Source organism: Tachysurus fulvidraco, chromosome 14 (assembly GCF_022655615.1).
Source record: "Tachysurus fulvidraco isolate hzauxx_2018 chromosome 14, HZAU_PFXX_2.0, whole genome shotgun sequence".
Taxonomy (NCBI): domain Eukaryota; kingdom Metazoa; phylum Chordata; class Actinopteri; order Siluriformes; family Bagridae; genus Tachysurus; species Tachysurus fulvidraco.
This window is the reverse complement of record NC_062531.1, coordinates 13,844,782-13,864,525: the sequence shown is the minus strand read 5'-3', so window position 1 is coordinate 13,864,525 and position 19,744 is coordinate 13,844,782. Positions and strand designations below refer to the sequence as shown.

General features: G+C 36.0%; 1 protein-coding gene across 1 annotated transcript; it reads left to right on the top strand.

Annotated features, from left to right (window-relative positions):
- The first annotated feature begins 288 nt into the window (after positions 1 to 288).
- On the top strand, positions 289 to 19,704 carry hsd17b4 (hydroxysteroid (17-beta) dehydrogenase 4). The gene is made up of 24 exons (XM_027167337.2): positions 289 to 442; positions 4,384 to 4,437; positions 4,526 to 4,633; positions 4,838 to 4,897; positions 7,883 to 7,904; positions 8,040 to 8,086; positions 10,480 to 10,564; positions 10,697 to 10,884; positions 12,665 to 12,756; positions 12,857 to 12,881; positions 12,966 to 13,094; positions 15,494 to 15,600; positions 15,823 to 16,059; positions 16,490 to 16,541; positions 16,619 to 16,690; positions 16,864 to 16,967; positions 17,081 to 17,146; positions 17,309 to 17,378; positions 17,502 to 17,608; positions 17,825 to 17,911; positions 18,001 to 18,090; positions 18,222 to 18,360; positions 18,744 to 18,871; positions 19,004 to 19,704. The coding sequence occupies exons 1-24, from the start codon at positions 385 to 387 to the stop codon at positions 19,091 to 19,093; spliced, it is 2,217 nt and encodes a 738-aa protein (XP_027023138.1). The 5' UTR covers positions 289 to 384; the 3' UTR covers positions 19,094 to 19,704.
- Positions 19,705 to 19,744: the final 40 nt, after the last annotated feature.

Sequence of the window (19,744 nt, the reverse complement as noted above, 5' to 3'; positions counted from 1 at the left end):
TTCTTTTATATAAGATGTAGATTTTAGACAATGGATAATGCACTATTTGATTTTTATTTAATTGATGTTACAAATTGTTTATACTGAAAAAAAACCCATAGAATTCATCATTTCTCAACAAAAAAAGCAATATTGCACGCACAAACACACAAACACGTATTTGTTTGTATATAAGTGCATTATATACGGCATCAAGTTCTGTCGTTTTACGTAGTTCATTAACAGCTCATATCGAGCCATTTGTGGTCCATATGTAAATGTAAGTGAATCAGAGCGCTGATTGGTTGGAGGCGATGACGCGATGTCATGATGTACTGTGCAGGAAGTAGGTGAAGAGTCAAGGTAACGCTGTCAGTTTACTTGCAGGAAGCTTGAGATTCCATCATGTCTTTGCCTCTGTCGTTTGCTAGAAAAGTTGTTCTTGTTACCGGAGCTGGAGGTGGTAAGTTAATACGACAATATCCTTCTTTAAAGTGTTTATAACCTGCTGTTGCTAACTAAACCGCTTCTTGTAGGCAGTCTGCTCGGTGGAGAAGTGCTACCAATAGGCCAGCAAATAGTAGCCATAGGCATTAAAATAAAAATAAAAAACTCCCTTAAGCAAAAAATAAACTTTACTTTGAAAAAATAAAAGGTTATCACAACAGCTAGCTCAGCTTAGCTTTGTCGAGTTAGCTCACGAGTTACAAGCAGGTTTTTAGACGAGTATTTGTCACTAAAGTGTAGTTTTAGGGATAAAAACATTGCTACAGTGTGGGCAGTGCAGCATTGTTTTTTTGTCTAAATGTTAATGTAATAGAGTCCAGAGCAGGTTTTGTTTAAAAGCTTTGTTTGTTTGTTTGTTTGTTTGTTTATTATTTAGGAGACGAATTTCAGGTCACGTGACTAATCAGTATGACTGAATTCAAAAATAGAACTACATTTCTGTTAAAAAACTGTAGAGTAGGATAACTTTTAATTGCATTGATTACATGATTATGAAAGCCTTTTGTTTACTCCTGGTTATTAATTGGTTAGAGGTTTTTAATGTCACATACTTAATTGTTTTATCTGGTTCCAAATATTATTGTCATGCAACATCTCATGTATTATTCCATCAGGGCCCCTCTGTGCTTCCCCTTTGTGCATTGGTGTGTATTTGTATGGTGAAGAAGAGAGGGGTTTATGGGTAAGCACGAAGGGGTACTAAGGAACTTAAAATCAGTGTTGTACCAAGCTGTGGTCCTTTGCGACAACCAGACTATTTTGACCTGTTATTCTCATGGGTTTACCAACATTTCTGAATATTGTGACATACTCCAGTGCAGTGTAAACAATAAAATTGGCCTTTATTGCCTATAGTACTTTTCACCCTCCATAGGCAGTGAATGTGTCTCAACTAAAATTGATAACTCAACTGGGCAACAGTCCAGTTCTTCTCCTTAGCCCAGCTAAGACACCTATTCAGGAGTGGCTTAACAAGATGAATACAACAACTAGCCAATTTCCTGGACATGTCTGTGCGTGGTGGCTCTTGATGCCTTGACCCCAGCCTCAGTCCATTCCTTGTGAAGTTTACCCAAATTCTTGAATCAATTTTGCTAGACATGCCTCTCAAGGTTGCGGTTCTCTCGGTTGGTTATGCATCTTTTTCTTCCAAGCTTTTTCCTTACACTCAACTTTCTGTTAACATGCTTGGATACCGCACTCTGTGAACAGCCAGCTTCTTTGGCAATAAATGTTTGTGGCTTACCCTCCTTGTGAAGGGTGAAGTTGTCTTCTGGACAACTGTCAGATCAGTCTTCAGATCAGTCTTTAGTTTTCTCCATGATCGTATGAATTTATATAATACATGAGGTTCACTATTTGAGTTAAATTACTGAGATAAAATAACTTTTCCACAACATTCTAATTTATTGAGATGCACCTGTATATTGTCCACCTTATTCAGCCTGCACATTTGCATGCTTGACAAACCTTTTGCAACTACTGTAATTCACTCTCAGTTAAGGTTTAGGTTATGCAAACGGTAGTAACTCTTACGAGTATTATGCATTTACAAAATACATTAACAGTAGTTAAAGTGAAGTATTCCTGTAAATGAATTGCTTGAAACTGAGTGAAAAGAGGTTTGAAAATGCTTTTTCCACTTGTTTTTAAAAAGTGTTGATTATTTATATGGTGCAACATGGATCTTGCTTGTGTTTTGAGCTTATTCATTCCTTTGCTTGCTTTCTGTTTCTTGTAATTTTTTGTTTAGTATATGCAACACTTTCCACAAATAAAACTGCATACTGTATAAGTACGATGGCAGAGCATATTTCACAATATGACCAAAAGTATGTGGATGCCTAAACATGACCCCAATATGTTTGTGTCCATTAGTTAAGACACATGATTGTCTAAAATTTGTTTGTATAATGTAGAATTTACATTTTCCCTGCACTGGAAATAAGAGGCCCAAATATGTTCCAGCATGGCATTGCTCCTTTGTGTGAATAATATATATTTAGTGAAAGAGAAAACGCCAAATTCTGGATGATTAAAACTGGGCAATTGGCAAGGGTTAAATTTGGGGGAGTAGAGATAATCAGAGGTCCTTCACCTTTTGATTTATGTATCTAAGGAAAAGGGAGCTACTATAACTTAATACTATATTGCGGATAGAAATGATGATGGAATGATAATGGCTTTTTTTAAGGATACATTTGGGTGCATAAGTATTTGGACGTGATAGTTTGTTTTTGATTGAATTTATTTGTTTGTTTATATTTTCTCTCATTAACTGTCATTAGTCATTCAGGAATTACAGCCATTTTTATAGTTCCTTCATTTTCACAGGCTCAAAAGTAATGCTTAATTTACTCACTATTTCATGGCAAATTAAGTTCACCTGGAGTTGAATTGTGTTGAATTTGCCTTTGGTAGCTGTTTATGGCTATCAATATGTGTTGATGCAGGTAAAATAGGCTATCAGAGAAATAGTGGAAAGTTTAGGATTGGCCAAAACAACCTGGTATGTTCCTAAAGAGAAGGAATGCATTGGCAAAATCAAAAAAACAAAAAGGAATGGAAGACCAAAGAAGACAAAAGGAGTTTTTTTCTTGCTGAAAAAGCCCTTGACAACATCTAGCCCAAGGGGGTAGGTGTATCATTGTCAACATCTACAATCAAGAGATGCCTTCATGAATGTAAAAAGATGGTTTACTTCAAGATGGAAAAACCACTGATAACACTGACAAAAAGAAAGGGCAATTTCAGAACAAGATTCTTTAGACAGATGAAACCAACGTTAACCTGTACCAGAATGATGGGAAGAGAAGCATATGGTGAAGTAAAGGAAGTGTTCATAATACAAAACATAACAAGTGGAGGAAGTGTAATGGCATGGGATTTTATGGCTGCTAGTTTGGCTCACTGGTGTTTATTGACCGCATGATTGCTGATAGAAGTACAGAAGCAGGATGAATTCTACAGTGTATAGTTATACTTTTTGCTAAAATTCAGTCAAATGCTAAAAAACTTATAGCACAGCACTTCAGAGTACAGATTTGGGTAATGGCATAACATCAAAACATAATGCAAAGCAAATCCATGAGCTTCTTAATGGAAAGTAATGGAATGTTCATAAATAGACATGACCTTAACCCAGTTGAGCATGCTGGCCACTTACTGAAGGTAGAAAGACCCACAAACAGCAACTGAAGACGGCTCCAGTAAAAGCCTGGGAAAACATCTCAATTGAGGAACCTCAGCATTTCCATGGGGTCCGCAATTCATGCAGTCATTGACTGGAAAGGATTTACTTCCAAGTATTAAAAATAATCATTATATTTATAATTACATCAGTTTGTCCAGTTACCTTTGGGCCTGTGATAATGAAAGGACTATGTAATAAATGGTAATAATTCTCAAACTGTTAATGCAGGACCTTTGGTACATACATTAATATTGATGACTTTGTGTCACTGTCAAAATACTTATGGACCCAGTTGTATGTTTTCAGTCTTTGTCAAGGCAGAATCTATTATTTTGCTAGTTTAAAGGCTTTGCAGAGCGGTTGTGTACAGTGTTGCATAAATAGGAATCATACTTTGCTGAGGACTTTACTCAAGATCTGCGTAGAGCACAGGGCAAATGTGCTTTTGCACTTAGCTTGATTTGTTTTATTAACTATTTGTTAGAACGCAAACATTAATAAAATTATATATATATATATATATATATATATATATATATATATATATATATATATATAATTTTTTTTTTTTTTTAAACCATGCAGTAATATGTTTAACCAAGCATTCATCTTCAGTAATGACTATTTAACTTGGCCTATGCTGTTACTGTTGAAGCTCAGGTATGGATTGAATGTAATAAACTGCAATCTGACGTACTTTTCAGGACTTGGGAGAGAGTATGCCTTAGCATTTGCAGAAAGAGGTGCCTCTGTTGTGGGTATGTTATTTTCTGAGTCAATCTATTCAATTTTATTCATTCTGTATCATTTTATAGGAACTTATCTGTTCTGTTATCTGTTCTGCAGTGAATGACCTTGGGGGTGATATAAAGGGAGGTGGAAAGAGTTCAGCAGCTGCTGATAGAGTAGTAGAAGAGATAAAAGCTAAAGGTGGCAGAGCTGTGGCAAATTATGGTAGGTAAACTGGATTTTGGGATTTATGTTACTTATTAGCTGTGGAAGGTTGTTTAGTAATACCATAATACCTGTCTGATGTGATAAGATGGGAAACACACTGTTCAATATATTATCACATGCATGTTGAGAGAAAATACAGTTGTTACTTACAATCTTTCAAAACAGAACATATGTTAACTACAATTGTTTGTATTTTAACAGATTCAGTAGAAGATGGTGAAAAATTAATCCAGACTGCATTGGATGCATTTGGACAAATAGGTGCATTTATTTATTTATTTATTTATTTATTTATAAAATCATACAATGTTCCCAGAGACATTAGAATGGGTATTCTCGTAAACTGTCAGTCATATCTAAAGGTAGATGATTAAACTCTAAGTTTATTATTTAGTTATTTGCTTTAAAGCAGAGTTTTTACTACTGCGAGGCATATATGGAAAGGTGACAGGATTATAAGTATGAAAAAGTGTCTTAACTAATATATAATAATCTATATTTTATAATATATTCCAATATAATTATACTATAAAATTCTAACTAATTAGGTTAATTTGTTAAGTTGTGAAACATTTTACTCATTGCATATATACTGAACCAATATAATGAGGGAAATTTGCTGATTTTGTATGTTTGCCCACTGACAAAGGACTGATCAGTCTATCATTTTATTGGTAGGTTTATTTGAATAATAATAATAATAATAATAATAATAATAATAATAATTTTAAAAAAATCACAAAAATGCATTTTAAAATAATTATAAATTGATTTGCATTTTAATAAGTGAAATAAGTCTTTGACCCCTATACCAAACATGACTTAGTACTTGCAAACTGGCAAAACCTTTGTTGGCAATAACGGACGTCAGATATTTCTTGTAGTTGGTTATGTGGGACACATCTCAGGAAGGATTTTGTCCCACTTCTTTTGCAGGTCCTCTCCGTCATAAAGGTTTTGAGGCATTTGGCAACTAGAACCTTCAGCTCTCTGCACAGATTTTCTATTTGATTCAGGTCTGAAGACTGGCTAGGCCACTCCAGGACCTTAATGTGCTTCTTCTTGAGCCACTCCTTTGTTGCCTTGACCATGTGTTTTGGGTCTTTGTAATGCTAGAATACCCATCCATGACCCATTTTCAATGCCCTGGCTGAGGTTCTCTTGATGCGGTGAAGTTGTCCTGTCACCTTAGCAGAAAAACACCCCCAAAAGCATAATGTTTCCACCTTCATGTTTGATGGTGGGGATGGTGTTCTTGTGGTCATAGGCAGCATTTTTTCCTCCTTCAAACACGGTGAGTTGAGTTGATGCCAAAGAGCTCGATTTTATATATCCTCGGAGTCATTCAGGTGTGCAAACTTCAGATGGGCCTGTACATGTGCCTTCTTGAGCAGTGGGACCATGTGGGCACTGCAGGATTTTCTTCTCACCAAGCTGATTGGTGATGGTCTTGTAGCCCATTCCGTTGCGTAAGCCTACAATCTTGTCCCTGACATCCTTGGACAGCTCGTTGGTCATGGTGGAGATTTTGGAATCTGATTGATTTGCTTCTGTGGACAGGTGTCTTTTTATACAGGGAGCGAGCTGAGATTAGGAGCACTCTTTTTAAGAGAGAGCTCCTTACCTGTATAAAAGACACCTGAGAGCCAGAAATCTTGCCAATTGATAGGGGATCAAATACTTATTTTACTCATTAAAATGCAAATCAATTTATAGCTTTTTTTTAAATGCGTTTTTCTGGATTGTTGTTATTCTGTCTCGCACTGTTAAAATAAACCTAGCATTAAAATTAGAGACTGATTGTTTTTTGCAGTTGGCAAATGTACAAAATCAGCAGGGGATCAAATATTTTTCCCCCTCACTGTATGTTACAAATTTCATTTTGAATGTTTCATTAAAAACAACAAAAAGTATATTTTTGGGGAAACTTTTTTTTTTCACAAGCAGGTCATGATTGCAATATAATTTATAGTTTTTGATGGCAAATTTTTAATGCATCCTTTTTTAATCTACAAATAACAAAAATAACATCCAATAACAGTGAGCTAACTGGCAGACACACTTTTCACATGTTCTACCAAAAAGATTTATTATATATTGAAATTGCTGTGTTCCATCACTTTCTATCTCTGGACCTTTGCTGTGCACAGAGTTAAATAACGTCCAGCAGGGTAATCCTTCAGATTCAACAGTAAATGTCCTTTTGACTGACATTAAATATAGTTTTACTGACTACTGGTAGAGAGCCAGATCATTTGAAATGACTTACTGTTCTTGTCACATTCCATTTTTAAATCAATTTATTTGTAAACCACTTTTAACAATGGACATTGTCTCACAGTAGCTGTACAGAAGTATACAGAACACAGAATAAAGATGCAAAATTTTAACAATAAGAAACTATTTATCTATAACATTTATTCCCACATGAAGAATTTTACGACATAGTAAGCATCCTTTTGGCCTGACTGGCCTAATGCATTTAGCTGATGCTATTATCCAAAGTGAGACACAATACAACTAAGAAACTGCTGGTGTTCGAGGTTAAGGTCACAACACTGTCAGATTCATAGTCCTGGGATTTGACAGTGCCTTTTAAATTGATCTAATACATTACTTCCTTGTCCATTTGGGAATATGCTGCCTGCATGGGCAATGTTTGTGCTCACAAGATGATCTTTGTCATATTTGGATAGTAGCCCAGAAACAACTGTCTTCTACAGTCTCTTATTTATCAAATAACTTCGTGTCCTTGGGGAAGGCAATCACATAATCTATTGTAATAGTAATGCACTAATTTTTTTTAGAATATTGTGCTATCAGTGTAAAAGGCAATAATTATGGCCCCCAATTACAGTTATGCAGATGTCAAAACTTATCACATGCCTGCTCAGACTAAATTTACTGATGTTGTATTGCATGTGATTTTATAATGTATAAGAAACTGTACTGAAAATCTTTAATATGGAATAGATTGAAAAATAATAAATCTATAAAAAAATCACATTAATCAAATAAAATGTTTACTGAAAATGAGCAATTTAGTAAAAATACTTTCGAATCCATGAATTGAATTTATTTAAGAAAATGAAACCAAATACTGTTGAAGGCTTTTTTTTAAAAATGATACTACTAGATATCAGCTTTTCCGATATTGATAAAGTGATGTATAGCATCAGGAGAATCTCCTACAAAACGTACTGTGTGCTGTAGCTGTGTTTTAACATTTCAATGTTTTCTCCTCAGATATTGTGATAAATAATGCTGGGTAAGTTCATAACAGGAGTGTAGAGCTCATGTTTGCTTGTATGTTTTTTGTACTTTTATACACCATATGTGTAATTTCTGCCTCTTAAATTATGGATTGTAATATATTTCTTCTTCTCTTCCTTTAACTTTGAAGGATTCTGAGGGATCGATCTTTTGCTAGAACAAGTGACCTTGACTGGGGTATGTAATAAGAAATTCCTTTCTAATAGAGAGCATGAGGATGACTGACGTGATTGCCCAGAACATTATCTGTGAGCACGCTCATTAGAAAAGAGCATGAGGTAGCATAAATCGGTATTGGCAAGTGTGGAGCAGTAAAGCGAATGTGCAGGGAAGTGTTCTAACACAAGTGCTCTTAAGCTCTCTGTGCTTCATTTCACCTTGCTCACCAGGGTCTGAACTTTGCTCGCAAGTCAAATCGGTTTGAGACTTTGATCATAGGATAAGGGATATGCGTTTTATCCATTCTCCAGACACTCAACCAATCCCTAATAAGAAATAATAATTTCTAAGATGGTGGAGACAAATCAGGTCAATGTATTAATCCCTCAAAAACAAGATTAGATACTGTACCTCCTAAGAATTGGTGCTATAGTCAAAAAGACTCCCCTGTGTTGATTCCAAGTCTCTTCACAATTTTTTTCAAACTGAACTTAAGGTTGCCAACTCAAGGTTTCTTTCTCATGGTGTCTCAGGGAGTTTTTCTTTGCCTCCTGTCTTCCTCAATAGGCTTCTAGCTCTACATTCCTGATCTTTTGGACTAATTTGCTATGTTTTTTTCCTGTCAGCAATGTATGCTGGATTGTGTACAATGTACCATAACAGCTCTCAATTCAATCTGTGTATTGAGGATACAATAAACAGATTGCATAATAAAGTGGGCTATTTGCTAAAACAATGTTATATTATGTGAGGTATAATAAACATTAAAATAGTATCCTCTTTATATCATCAGTGATGGCTAAAAAGAAATGATGTTTCATTTTATAAGCTAATAAGCTAGCAGTTTATAACACCCATTCACTTGTGTGCACACACACATGCACAGACACACAACGTCTCATTGTTGCACTGAGGCAGCCTTTCATGGCGGAATCAATCCGGGTTAACAAAATTACCATGGTGACTGTGAAGCTCATAGCAGCAGGTATGAGTCTGTGTATAGAATTCAGGATTCATAAAGTGCCCAATAACATGTCCGACCCCCCCTGAGTAACACTGCTGTGTTGCCACGGTATGTCTGGCAAATTCAGCTAGTTTTGAAAGAACAAATAAGAATTGTGTGTAATACAGTATACATCTTATTCCCCACCCAAAGAAGAAAAATGGATATTTAGCTGAGATTGGCCAACGCTGCACACCAGTGAATGTTCAAGCAGGAGAGATTGTGTTTATTTAGCAACATTTAATTTTGTTGCATTTTTGTGCTTCACTGTGTGCTTGAAAATGGAAACTAGGTATAAAAACGCAGATATAAGGCCCTTGCTTATTTTTCAAAAATATTGTGACACAAATATTGGATCTGAGCTTGGTGTATCAGCAAACTTCTACTGAGATGCCAACAGGCTGCATTTACATTCACTGACTGATTTTTAAGCTGAAATATGAACAACTATATAGATCTGTAATGTAAAGCACATGAGGGTAAATCATGCTCAGATATCAACATTTCCAGAAATAAAAATAACATGTCAAAATGGCATATCACCGTAGCAATAAATTGAGGAAAATGTATAGGATGATTTTGCGATATTACACCATTTTGGTTTTAAGAAATGGTTAGAATTTGTATTGGTATTAGAACAGTAAGAAATTGTTTGTTTAGAAGAATGAACACATGAACTTGGATGTTGTGGTATTGTTTGAGTGTACAATGAAGGAAACGTCTGTCTACTGGGGACTTTAGATTGATAGATCTGCAGCATGACACATGTAACTTCATGTGTATTATAACAAAACCCCAAAGTGTTTTCTGGAATATGAACTCAACATAAGTGTGAAGTTTATCGTATAAGTGCATATACCATAATTTCATTAGGGTTAATTGCTGTTGATCCAGAGTGGGCTGGAGTCCCACTACAACACCATCATTGAATGGCATGGAAATGTTGTCATTAGCTTTAAAGGTGACCACTGTGTGCAATTGCTCCTTTAACAAAAGAGACAATATCTTAACTAAATTTTCTGTCACTTATTTTAAACACAAAAACCTTTTTGATGCGTAACATTTTGTAGTATTTGACCTTAATCTTAAAATATTGTATAAGATGTACTGTATCTTTTATATAAGACTTTTTTGACCCCCATTAAATCATGAAATAGGGATTTTTAAATTTTTTTTTAAACAGTGTCCTTAAAATGCACTGACAGTTTCTAAAGGAAAGCTGGTTGCTTGAGAGTAAGTGATCATAAAAACGGGGCCTTTGGCACCACCCAACAGTCTGAACATTCAGCAATCATGCAGTTCACATCCCTTCTGTCAATAGATAAACTCAGATAATGTACTGTGCACTCCATGTCCTCACTCCCTCTCATAAGGATCCTATTTAAATGCAATATTCTTCTTCTTTCAGACCTTGTTCACAAAGTGCACTTAAGGGGCTCCTTCTTAGTCACTCGGGCAGCATGGAATCACATGAAGAACCAAAAGTTTGGAAGGTAAAATAATGACTGTGTCTAGACAGTATACTGTATTCACTATTAAAAAGTAAAACTTGTATTAATATTAAAACGTATAGTTTTATTTATAATTGAAACTTTGGCAACAATGATCTACCCAACACTGTGTAGAATCATCATGACCTCATCGGCTGCTGGAATCTATGGAAACTTTGGTCAAGCAAACTACAGTGCTGCTAAACTAGGTCTCCTGGGTCTGGCCAACACTTTGGCCATTGAAGGCCAAAAGTACAACATCCACTGCAACACCATCGCGCCTACAGCAGGCTCTCGTCTCACTCAGACAGTCATGCCACCAGGTTAGAGCACCGCACAAAATAACACTGCACAGATTGTTATAGCAGGTCCTAAAAATATTTCTGATTGTATAAGGTGCATGTCTGTCAAGGTGTAGTTTTTTTTTTTTTAATAAGCAAAGCACCACATGGGTCAGTAATATTTAGGTGACACCTTATTAAACTATATAATGGCCTATTGACTAGGCCAGCACTCCTTTTGATGTGAAAGCATGCAACAAAAAATCCCCAGGCATGCTAAATACTAACCTCTACAGGATATGTTTAGAAATACAGTATTTAAAGCTACAAGAAAACTGTATTAGCATTAGTACTTTAGATTGGGAAAGAACTGCGTATTTGGACAATGTCATATCCTGTAGTTACATTTTGTGCTGCTCAGTCATTTGCGAGCTGCGTTCCCAACCACATTCTGTTCACTCAACAGAATTTCTAAATAGTACATAATACTAAAGGTCAGACATCTGAAAACAATGCTTTATATCCTAAAGCACAGTCCAGCTCAAACAGGAATGATCATTGGGAATGTACAGTTGTTTCTGATAGCAGTTACTTGCTTTGCTCTGGTCATGTATTTTGTGAACAAGTCAGCAATTTAAGCTGGCTGTGTAGGTAAACTTTAAAAGCTGACTCGCATGCAATTGCAGTGTTGATGTTTAAAAAGGAACTTCTAAAATGTTTAGAAAGAAACCCATTTTCAATGTTGAGATGTTTAATGATGAATTGTAACCGAGAGGCTCTGCTACTTGTTGAAGTTGTACTGTATGTTGTCCAGTGTTGTTGGAAAGGAGATTGCTTTGTAATTAATAAAGTGCATTTATTCGATTATAGCCAAAATAATGTAATAATGAAATCTAAGATTTCATGAAACTGGTTTATCCATATGAAAGAAATATCACACATTTATTTATTTATTTATTTACTTACTTACTTACTTATAAAAAGGCCAGTAAGCTGTTTGTGTGCCAAAAGTGTTGGCTGTGAGATTTGTGACCTGATGAAAACCGGGTTACTGCATCATGCAAACTTCTATGCGTAAATGAATGTTGACTGTTAAATTTGCAAGCCTCAGAATATCTCATCTTGGCTAAAGTTAGCCATACATTCTCTCCAAAACCTCATGCCTCCAGGACTGCCTGTAGTGTGGTGAAAATTGTACGGAAGTAGCTTAACGCCCACTGGAACTAATGTGTGTATCTGTGCAAGTTGCCTGTATGACATGATTGAGTAGTCTAGTGTTTATCAAAAAATGCTGGCTAAAGATGTGTATATGCATGTATGGGGATTATAAGTAATTTGCTTTTCTGGGTCAGCAGTCAAAGCATAGGGTGGATTGTGCTAGTAATCCAAATCATATGGTAATTAATGTTCAAAGATTAACAGGAAATTGAAAGGTTCCACCAAATCTGTCTAGCATACACCCAACTCATAGCTGCATTCATGGTGCTAGCAAATTAGAAATAATTCATGTTAATTGCTTGGAGCAGATTTATTAAATATATTTTTATTTTAGTCGTTATTACACATGAGTGGAATCCCAAAGTACCAGCCATGTGTGGGGAAACTCTGTTAGCACTTAATTTAAATACTGTCTTTCAATTTTCTCAGTATTAGTTTCTAGGCTGTAGTTTGGAGTAAAGCTCTGAGAGATTATTCTGCAAAATGAGCAGTCTAATAACTCAAGTGTTTTGTGATATTAAGCAGTGTGATTGTGAGTTAATTTTTATTTTGATTTCCCTCTTGCTCTAATTGTTAGTGACTGTATGGTATTTGTCCTTGTCAGATCTGGTGGAGTCTTTGAAAGCGGAGTACGTGGCTCCTCTTGTTCTATGGCTCTGCCATGAGGAGTGTCAGGAGAATGGAGGCCTTTTTGAGGTGTGATTCGAAATGTTTTCTGATGTCATAACTGATTGTAACCTTTATATATACTGTAATTGTTCTGCAAATGTCAACCATTTCTTGTTACTGTTCTTAGGTTGGGGCTGGCTGGATTGGTAAATGTAAGTGGAGTTTTGCTTATCTATATTGGTATTTAAATGAATTCAAGGCTATTTTAAAGCTTTAAATTGTATGTGGATGTGCAGTGCGGTGGGAGAGAACTTTGGGCCGTATCGTCCGCCATAAAAACCAGAGCATGACCCCAGAGGCGGTCCGGGATAAGTGGGACCAGATCTGTGACTTCACCAATGCCACTAAGCCAGCGAATATTCAAGGTAAATATTGAGGTTGTTCTGGATCAACTTTGAAGTCCTTATATCAAGCTGTATTTCTGTCCTCAGCCTACAAATTATTCAATCACAAGCCTGTAAAACAGACATTATGAATGTCTGGAGCTCAATAAAAAAAATGGCACCGTTAACACAATTGAACCCAGCGGTATTGAACCAATACAAACCAGACATACCCCCTTTTGTTTTAATATTTTAAGTGTGATATTGTAAAGCATATAAAAAGTGAAGTATTCTGCGGTGGAAAGGCTAAGCCCTAACCTTATAATCACAACCCATAGTATGGTCATGCACATCATTTCTGTAACCAGTCAGAACTGACTAAAGAGAAATATCTTTATACAGCCATTTTCTTTTAAAAGCAGTGACAGTCTTAAAAAACAATCTGAGCTGGGACTTTTAGCTCTATTCCCAGATCAGGCCAAGCCTTTTAAATTCAATTTTATTTATATAGATCACTTGACAATTAGACATTGTCAGAAAGCAGCTTTACAGTAATCTGAATGTAGATGTAGATCCCCAGGAGGAACTTGTCCTCCACTGGGTGACCTCGTAGAGAATGGGATTATAAATGAGTAGTCTTCCACTATTATGTAGTGTAAAATAACAGTACTGTGTTTGTTGCAAGGTCATACAATATGAACATCCTTCAGCAGCAGTGCTTGTAGAGATGTATCCACTGAATATCTTTGGACAGTAATGTAGGTGCATCTTTACTCAATGAGCAACCAAAAGATTATACAAATTACACATTTATTTATTTCTTTTATTTTTATAGCAAAGCAGACAGTCACTTGCAAAATCAACAGATCACTCTCAGTGGTTGGCAGCCACACATTTTTAAGATAAAAAGAGACTTATCAATTTTTATTTTTTATTTTGTTTAAGGTCATGAACTCCAGTACAGGTGTTATGGGGGAAACCGATATTTTGGGTAGTTTGTGTAGTGGAATTATATCAGACCTGTGGTAAGTTCATTTACTCAAAAGTATTTAGATCTCACTTGTCTCACACTGCAGTCCTCCATGACCAAGAATAAAGTGTCATAAATGATATTATTTAAATATCTGTCTTGGGTAATCAGTGTTCGTCTAGTAGTTGTAAAAATGGTTTGAAAACAAACGTGAAAATGGCCTGAACTCTTTCCTCATCCAAGCCAGAAACCCAGTGATATTCAGTTGTGATGGAAAAGGGAAACAGTACATGGTTATATAGGAGAAGATGGAGAAAAAAATTTAGAAATCCACAGGTAGTTCTTCACCTCTCTTTAAGCCTGTTCAGTGTTGTTTTAAGCAAAATGTAAGAAATATCTTCTATTTTCATAATATTATTAAATGGTAAACATTTAAGGGCTATGGGGAGATACTGGTCAAATTCCATAACAAGCGTCCAATCTGTTGGAACACCAGCTGATCAGATGTACAGTACAACATGAGATTGATCAGAAATATAGCTGCAAGTAAGTTACACAGACACTGCTTTCTTCTTTGGGACACATTAATTTAGGGAACTTCTTGGCCTTTTGTTTAATCTAAATCTTAACACAAAAGTAGCAAAGAAATGATATTATTCATTCTTGATACATTTAACCTACTTAACTGGAGTGATGGGACGAGAATCCTATATATTAAGATCATATTTTATGATCTTACTAACTGAAAGCTGCCCTGTCACCCCATAACCCACCCCACCCCCACAAAAATACAGTCAAAAGGTCCATAAGAATTAGGGAACATGATTTTGTAAAATTTGTCTCATAGCCAGATCTACAAAATCTACTATATTGTGAAACACACAAATTGCTGGGATAGATTTATTTCAGGTGGGACATGTACAAAAAGGATATCGTCCGCATACAGCAAGATTCGCCGATCCTCTGTCCCCTGCATCTATGTCTGTGATAACTTGACCACACTTATTATTTTTCCTACTAGTTCCACAGCCATTGCAAAGAGCAGTGGTGAAGGAGGACAGCCCTTTCAGTTCCTCTGCCTATTTGGTATTATTTAGAAAATTAACCTCTTTTCTGAGGGTCAAAAGACAGGAGTTCAACCCCATCCATGGAGTCTGTCCTTGCACATGCCTAAAAATACATATGCAACCACATTAACTAAAATTAGATTTTCATTAGCAGTGATGTATAAGCAGATTTGCAACAATAGAAGCTAACTGAGTCTCATCCTCCTGTGTTTGCTTACCATAGCAGCCCTCGGGATGTACTGCAGTACAGCATAGAGGAGGGAGAGTAGCAAGAGGTCCATTAGCATGGCTTTGTAGTGCTCATCACGCGTGTTGTGTTTGGGTTGAGCATGTCGCTGTCTTTGTCTTCTGAGCATGGACTAGTTAATTAAACATTCGCTCTGCTTTTGTGCTCTGCCATTAAGAGTCAATGCAGTTGCTGGTGGATGTGCTGTCGAAAGTGGATTCTGAGGAAGGAATTGGAGGCAATCCAACCAGTGCTGTGACCTCAGCATCATCTGGTATAAACCCTGTGAGTACCGAATATGTAGCTTATAATGCACATTAAACTTTAAAATACAATAAATAAACTACAATAAATGTTGCTTAAATTAATTGTATGGTCATACTTATTTATAGTACATATAGAGAAGAGGACACAATTCACTGTGAAAATGTAAATTACTTGAGGAACTTTATAATTTATCAATTTCGAGCTTTCCAAGCAATTGTAATGATACTTGTATGTCTGCAGGCAGAGGCTGTGGGCAACTTTCTTCCTGAGATGACATTTAACTATACTAACATGCACTGCATCCTATATGCCCTGGGAGTGGGCATGTCTACTAGAGAGGCTGATCACCTCAAGTTCCTCTATGAAGGTCACGAGGAGTTCAGCTGCCTTCCTACATTTGGAGTCATCCCAGGAATGGCATCAATGCTAGAAGGAGGACTTGGTTCTGTTCCAGGGCTCAATTTTGACCCCACCAGGGTGAGCATCTGATAAAACAAACATTTTTTTCACTTATGTGATGTTTACATGTAATTATGCACAGAGTTATCACGGATCTCGCTTTTGCTGGATCTGATCAGAATTAATGTATCTTTCTTGACTGACATTTCTATCCCACTATGATGTTCTAAAAGCAAACTGACTGATCAAATGCTTATGAATGCTTATAATTAGCTAGATTTATATTGTATAGAAACCACACTATATATACCCTTATTCAGTTATATGTACATATTACTACACCTTCTGTATAACCTTATACCCTTATTTATTACACTGCCACTTGTAAATAAGCCATCTATGCACTTCTGGTTAGATGCTAACTGCATTTCATTGGCTCTGTACATATACCTTGCACAATGACAAAGTTGAATCTAATCTAATCTAATTTCTGTATTTTCATTTATAGCTCCTACATGGAGAACAGTACTTGGAGCTGTACAGACCTTTGCCTACTTCAGGTATATCTGCTTTCCTATGGGTTTTATGAACAGTTCTTTTTTAAAACCGGCTAGTTTATCTAACATCTATTTTCTAGGAACACTGACCTCAAAGGCATCAATAGCAGATGTTTTCGACAAAGGGACTGGTGCAGTCATACTCCTGGATGGTGATTTTTATTTATTTTATATTATTATTAAAACATAATGACAAACAATGGTGTTAGTCTTGGAGTTAATGAAAGCTCTACTCACTACTGCATATCATTAATAAGTGATAACTATTCAGTTTTAAATAAGTTTTTGAGCAAGAAATGAGAACTGAACATTTTCATTCCTGCAGTTTACACATACTGCAAACAAGAGTTGGTCTGCTACAATCAGTTCACAGTGTTCATTGTTGGTGCTGGTGGCTTTGGAGGAAAGAGGACATCAGATAAAGCTGTGGTAATAAACATTCTAGACTCTAGCCTTGGAAAAGCATGTCCATTATGCCATTTGTTTATGTAGTCCTGTTGTTTAGATTTTAATAGTTATACCTCTGGTTTTTTTTTTCCCAGGCCACAGTTGCACCTCCAAACAGATCACCTGATGCAGTTGTGGTTGATGAAACCACCAGAGATCAGGTAAGGTCAAGCGTGATGATTGTGATGTATGACAATAGTTAAACGAATGATAAAATCAACATGATTGTTGAACATCTTAATATTTTGTAGGCAGTATCATGGACTGACCAATTTCGTGGCAATCCTCCCCCCCCCAATATTATCATAATGTTTGTATTTTAGGCTGCTTTGTATAGATTGAGTGGCGATTGGAATCCTCTTCACATTGACCCAACCTTTGCAGAAATGGGAGGTAAGAAGTGTTGCTTCCCTTTTCAAATAAGAGGACATTTTCAGAATCAATGACCATAATAACATTTATACTAAAATGTCTATAAAAGTTCAAAAAAGCTTAAGAAGTTATCCAAAACTTTAGGATTCAAAACTCCCATACTGCACGGACTGTGCTCATTTGGATTTGCTGCACGTCATGTCCTGAAGCAGTATGCTGGAAATGATGTTTCTAGATTCAAATCTATTAAGGTGAGGCAAGTTCATACAGTGCTGCCACTTAAAACCTCATAAAACTTTTCAGCTCTCTTCTTCATACAGATATTCCGCTTGTATTGCATCATTTTAGTCTACATATCTACATATCATTATCTGCAGGTTTTTCCTCATATATACTTTGTTAAAAGCATTGCTTTTATCCATAATAACCTACAATCTGCTTGCTTCAATTATTTCTTTTTCGAATAGGTGCGATTTGTGAAGCCAGTCTTACCTGGCCAGTCTCTGCAGACAGAAATGTGGAAAGAAAAAAACAGAGTTCACTTTCAGAGTAAAGTGAGAAGTTTTTGTTTATACTGTAGTGTATTTGATTCTATTTGTTATTCCACTGTCAATCATTTAATTTTTTTGTTCTGGCTGTTCAGGTGAAGGAGACCGGAGCTGTTGTGTTAGCTGGAGCGTATATAGATTTACATGCAGCTCCTGATGCTGTTGCCAGCAAATCTCCTGCAGAGGTAGCGGCATCATTTCTATTAAATATTAACAGGATTAGATCTTCATGGAAAATAAGTGATTTGAAGGAAGAGCACAAATCTGTTATATGTAAATATGCAAAAAATGGCTAACTCGCATTGCAACTTCATAGACCGGTGGACTTCAGAGTGACTTGGTGTTTGGTGAAATTGGACGCCGGATCAGAGACGTGGGTGCTGAACTTGTGAAGAAAGTTAATGCTATTTTTGGATGGGAAATTACCAAAGGAGAAAAGACGGCTGCTCAGTGGAGTAAGACTTCAGATTAATTATGCAAAGGGTTTCAAGCTTTATTTATTTACCAAGTATCTACAATTGTCTCAATCCTATGTTAGACATTACAGGTAACGGAATAGCACTGATCTCTCCAGTACCCGTAATAAAAAAAAATAATTGAAAGCTTCATTAAAAATTCAGTGCTTAATACATCTTAACACTATATAATTTTGTACAGTAGCTCATAGAATTACATCTCGGTTGCTATACTTTTTCAGTATTAATTTGTACCCATTTTAATGAAAGGTGCCAATAATTCTGAAACTCTTGTTGTGAGATGGCATTCAATGGTCATCTTCCCATTCATATTCCTGTTTATGCATTCCCGTTAATCCGAGCTCTGATGTGTTTCTGTCCAGCCATTGATCTAAAAACAGCACCAGGTGCATTGCATAAGGGTCCATACAGTGGCAAAGCTGATGTGACATTCACTGTGGCTGATGAGGATTTCATGGACATCGTATTGGGGAAGCTCAACCCTCAGAGGGTACCGTTATCCCATATTTTCTTTGAAAAAATTTAGTTTGATTCACCAGATGTGTGAACATTAGGAGTAATCCAGCACATCAGTACTGTTGTTCAGAGATCACTGTTTTGTTTTGTTTGTTTCCCCCCGTAGGCGTTTTTTGCTGGCAAGTTGAAAGTCAGAGGGAATATCATGCTGAGCCAGAAGCTGGAGACAATACTGAAGGATTATGCCAAGCTGTGAGACTCTATCCAACAACTTTAGAGAGAAATGCAAATGCAGACTTCATGACTGTTTTACTGAGGGTGTAAGATTGTCTCTACAATGTTGAGATTTTACATCTAACATTTACATATCAATAACATTAGGAGAACAAAACACTAACAGTGAGGGGAAGAAATAACTATTCACAATAAGGACACAATCTAGTTTTAACATGTTTTTCTGGCTACTGATTTCAGCATATTACACAGTTACCCTTTTTCTTTAGTTTGTTTAGCATATTTTAAAACAATTCTAAGCTGAGTGAAGAGTGAACTATGATGTAACAAAATAAAAGGAAATGGTACAAATAATCTATAAGCTTCATACTACATGATGATGATGATAAACTTTTAAACGGCATTTAACATAAGTGAAAGCTGATTTTAACCTGATAAGCTCTGGAAAAATTTGTTTGATTAATGTTCCCAGTAATCAAACAATTTCTGTAAATTAAATACAACATCTTTTTGAATAATATGTAAGGTTTATAGATAATATGGTCTGTTAAAATTGTCATTTGTTTGTCAAAACCGATTACTCTGCCTGTTAAATGTGATGTTAATTTGTAATAAATCTCACCTTTATATTTCCTGGAGGCAACTGTTCATCAAAAAAAACCTCATACACTTG

Coding starts and splice junctions, on each gene's coding strand:
- hsd17b4 (XM_027167337.2), top strand. CDS start 385: ATGTCTTTGCCTCTGTCGTTTGCTAGAAAAGTTGTTCTTGTTACCGGA. Junction 10,565..10,696: donor AAGAACCAAAAGTTTGGAAG/GTAAAATAATGA, acceptor AACACTGTGTAG/AATCATCATGACCTCATCGG. Junction 18,872..19,003: donor GGAAGCTCAACCCTCAGAGG/GTACCGTTATCC, acceptor TTCCCCCCGTAG/GCGTTTTTTGCTGGCAAGTT.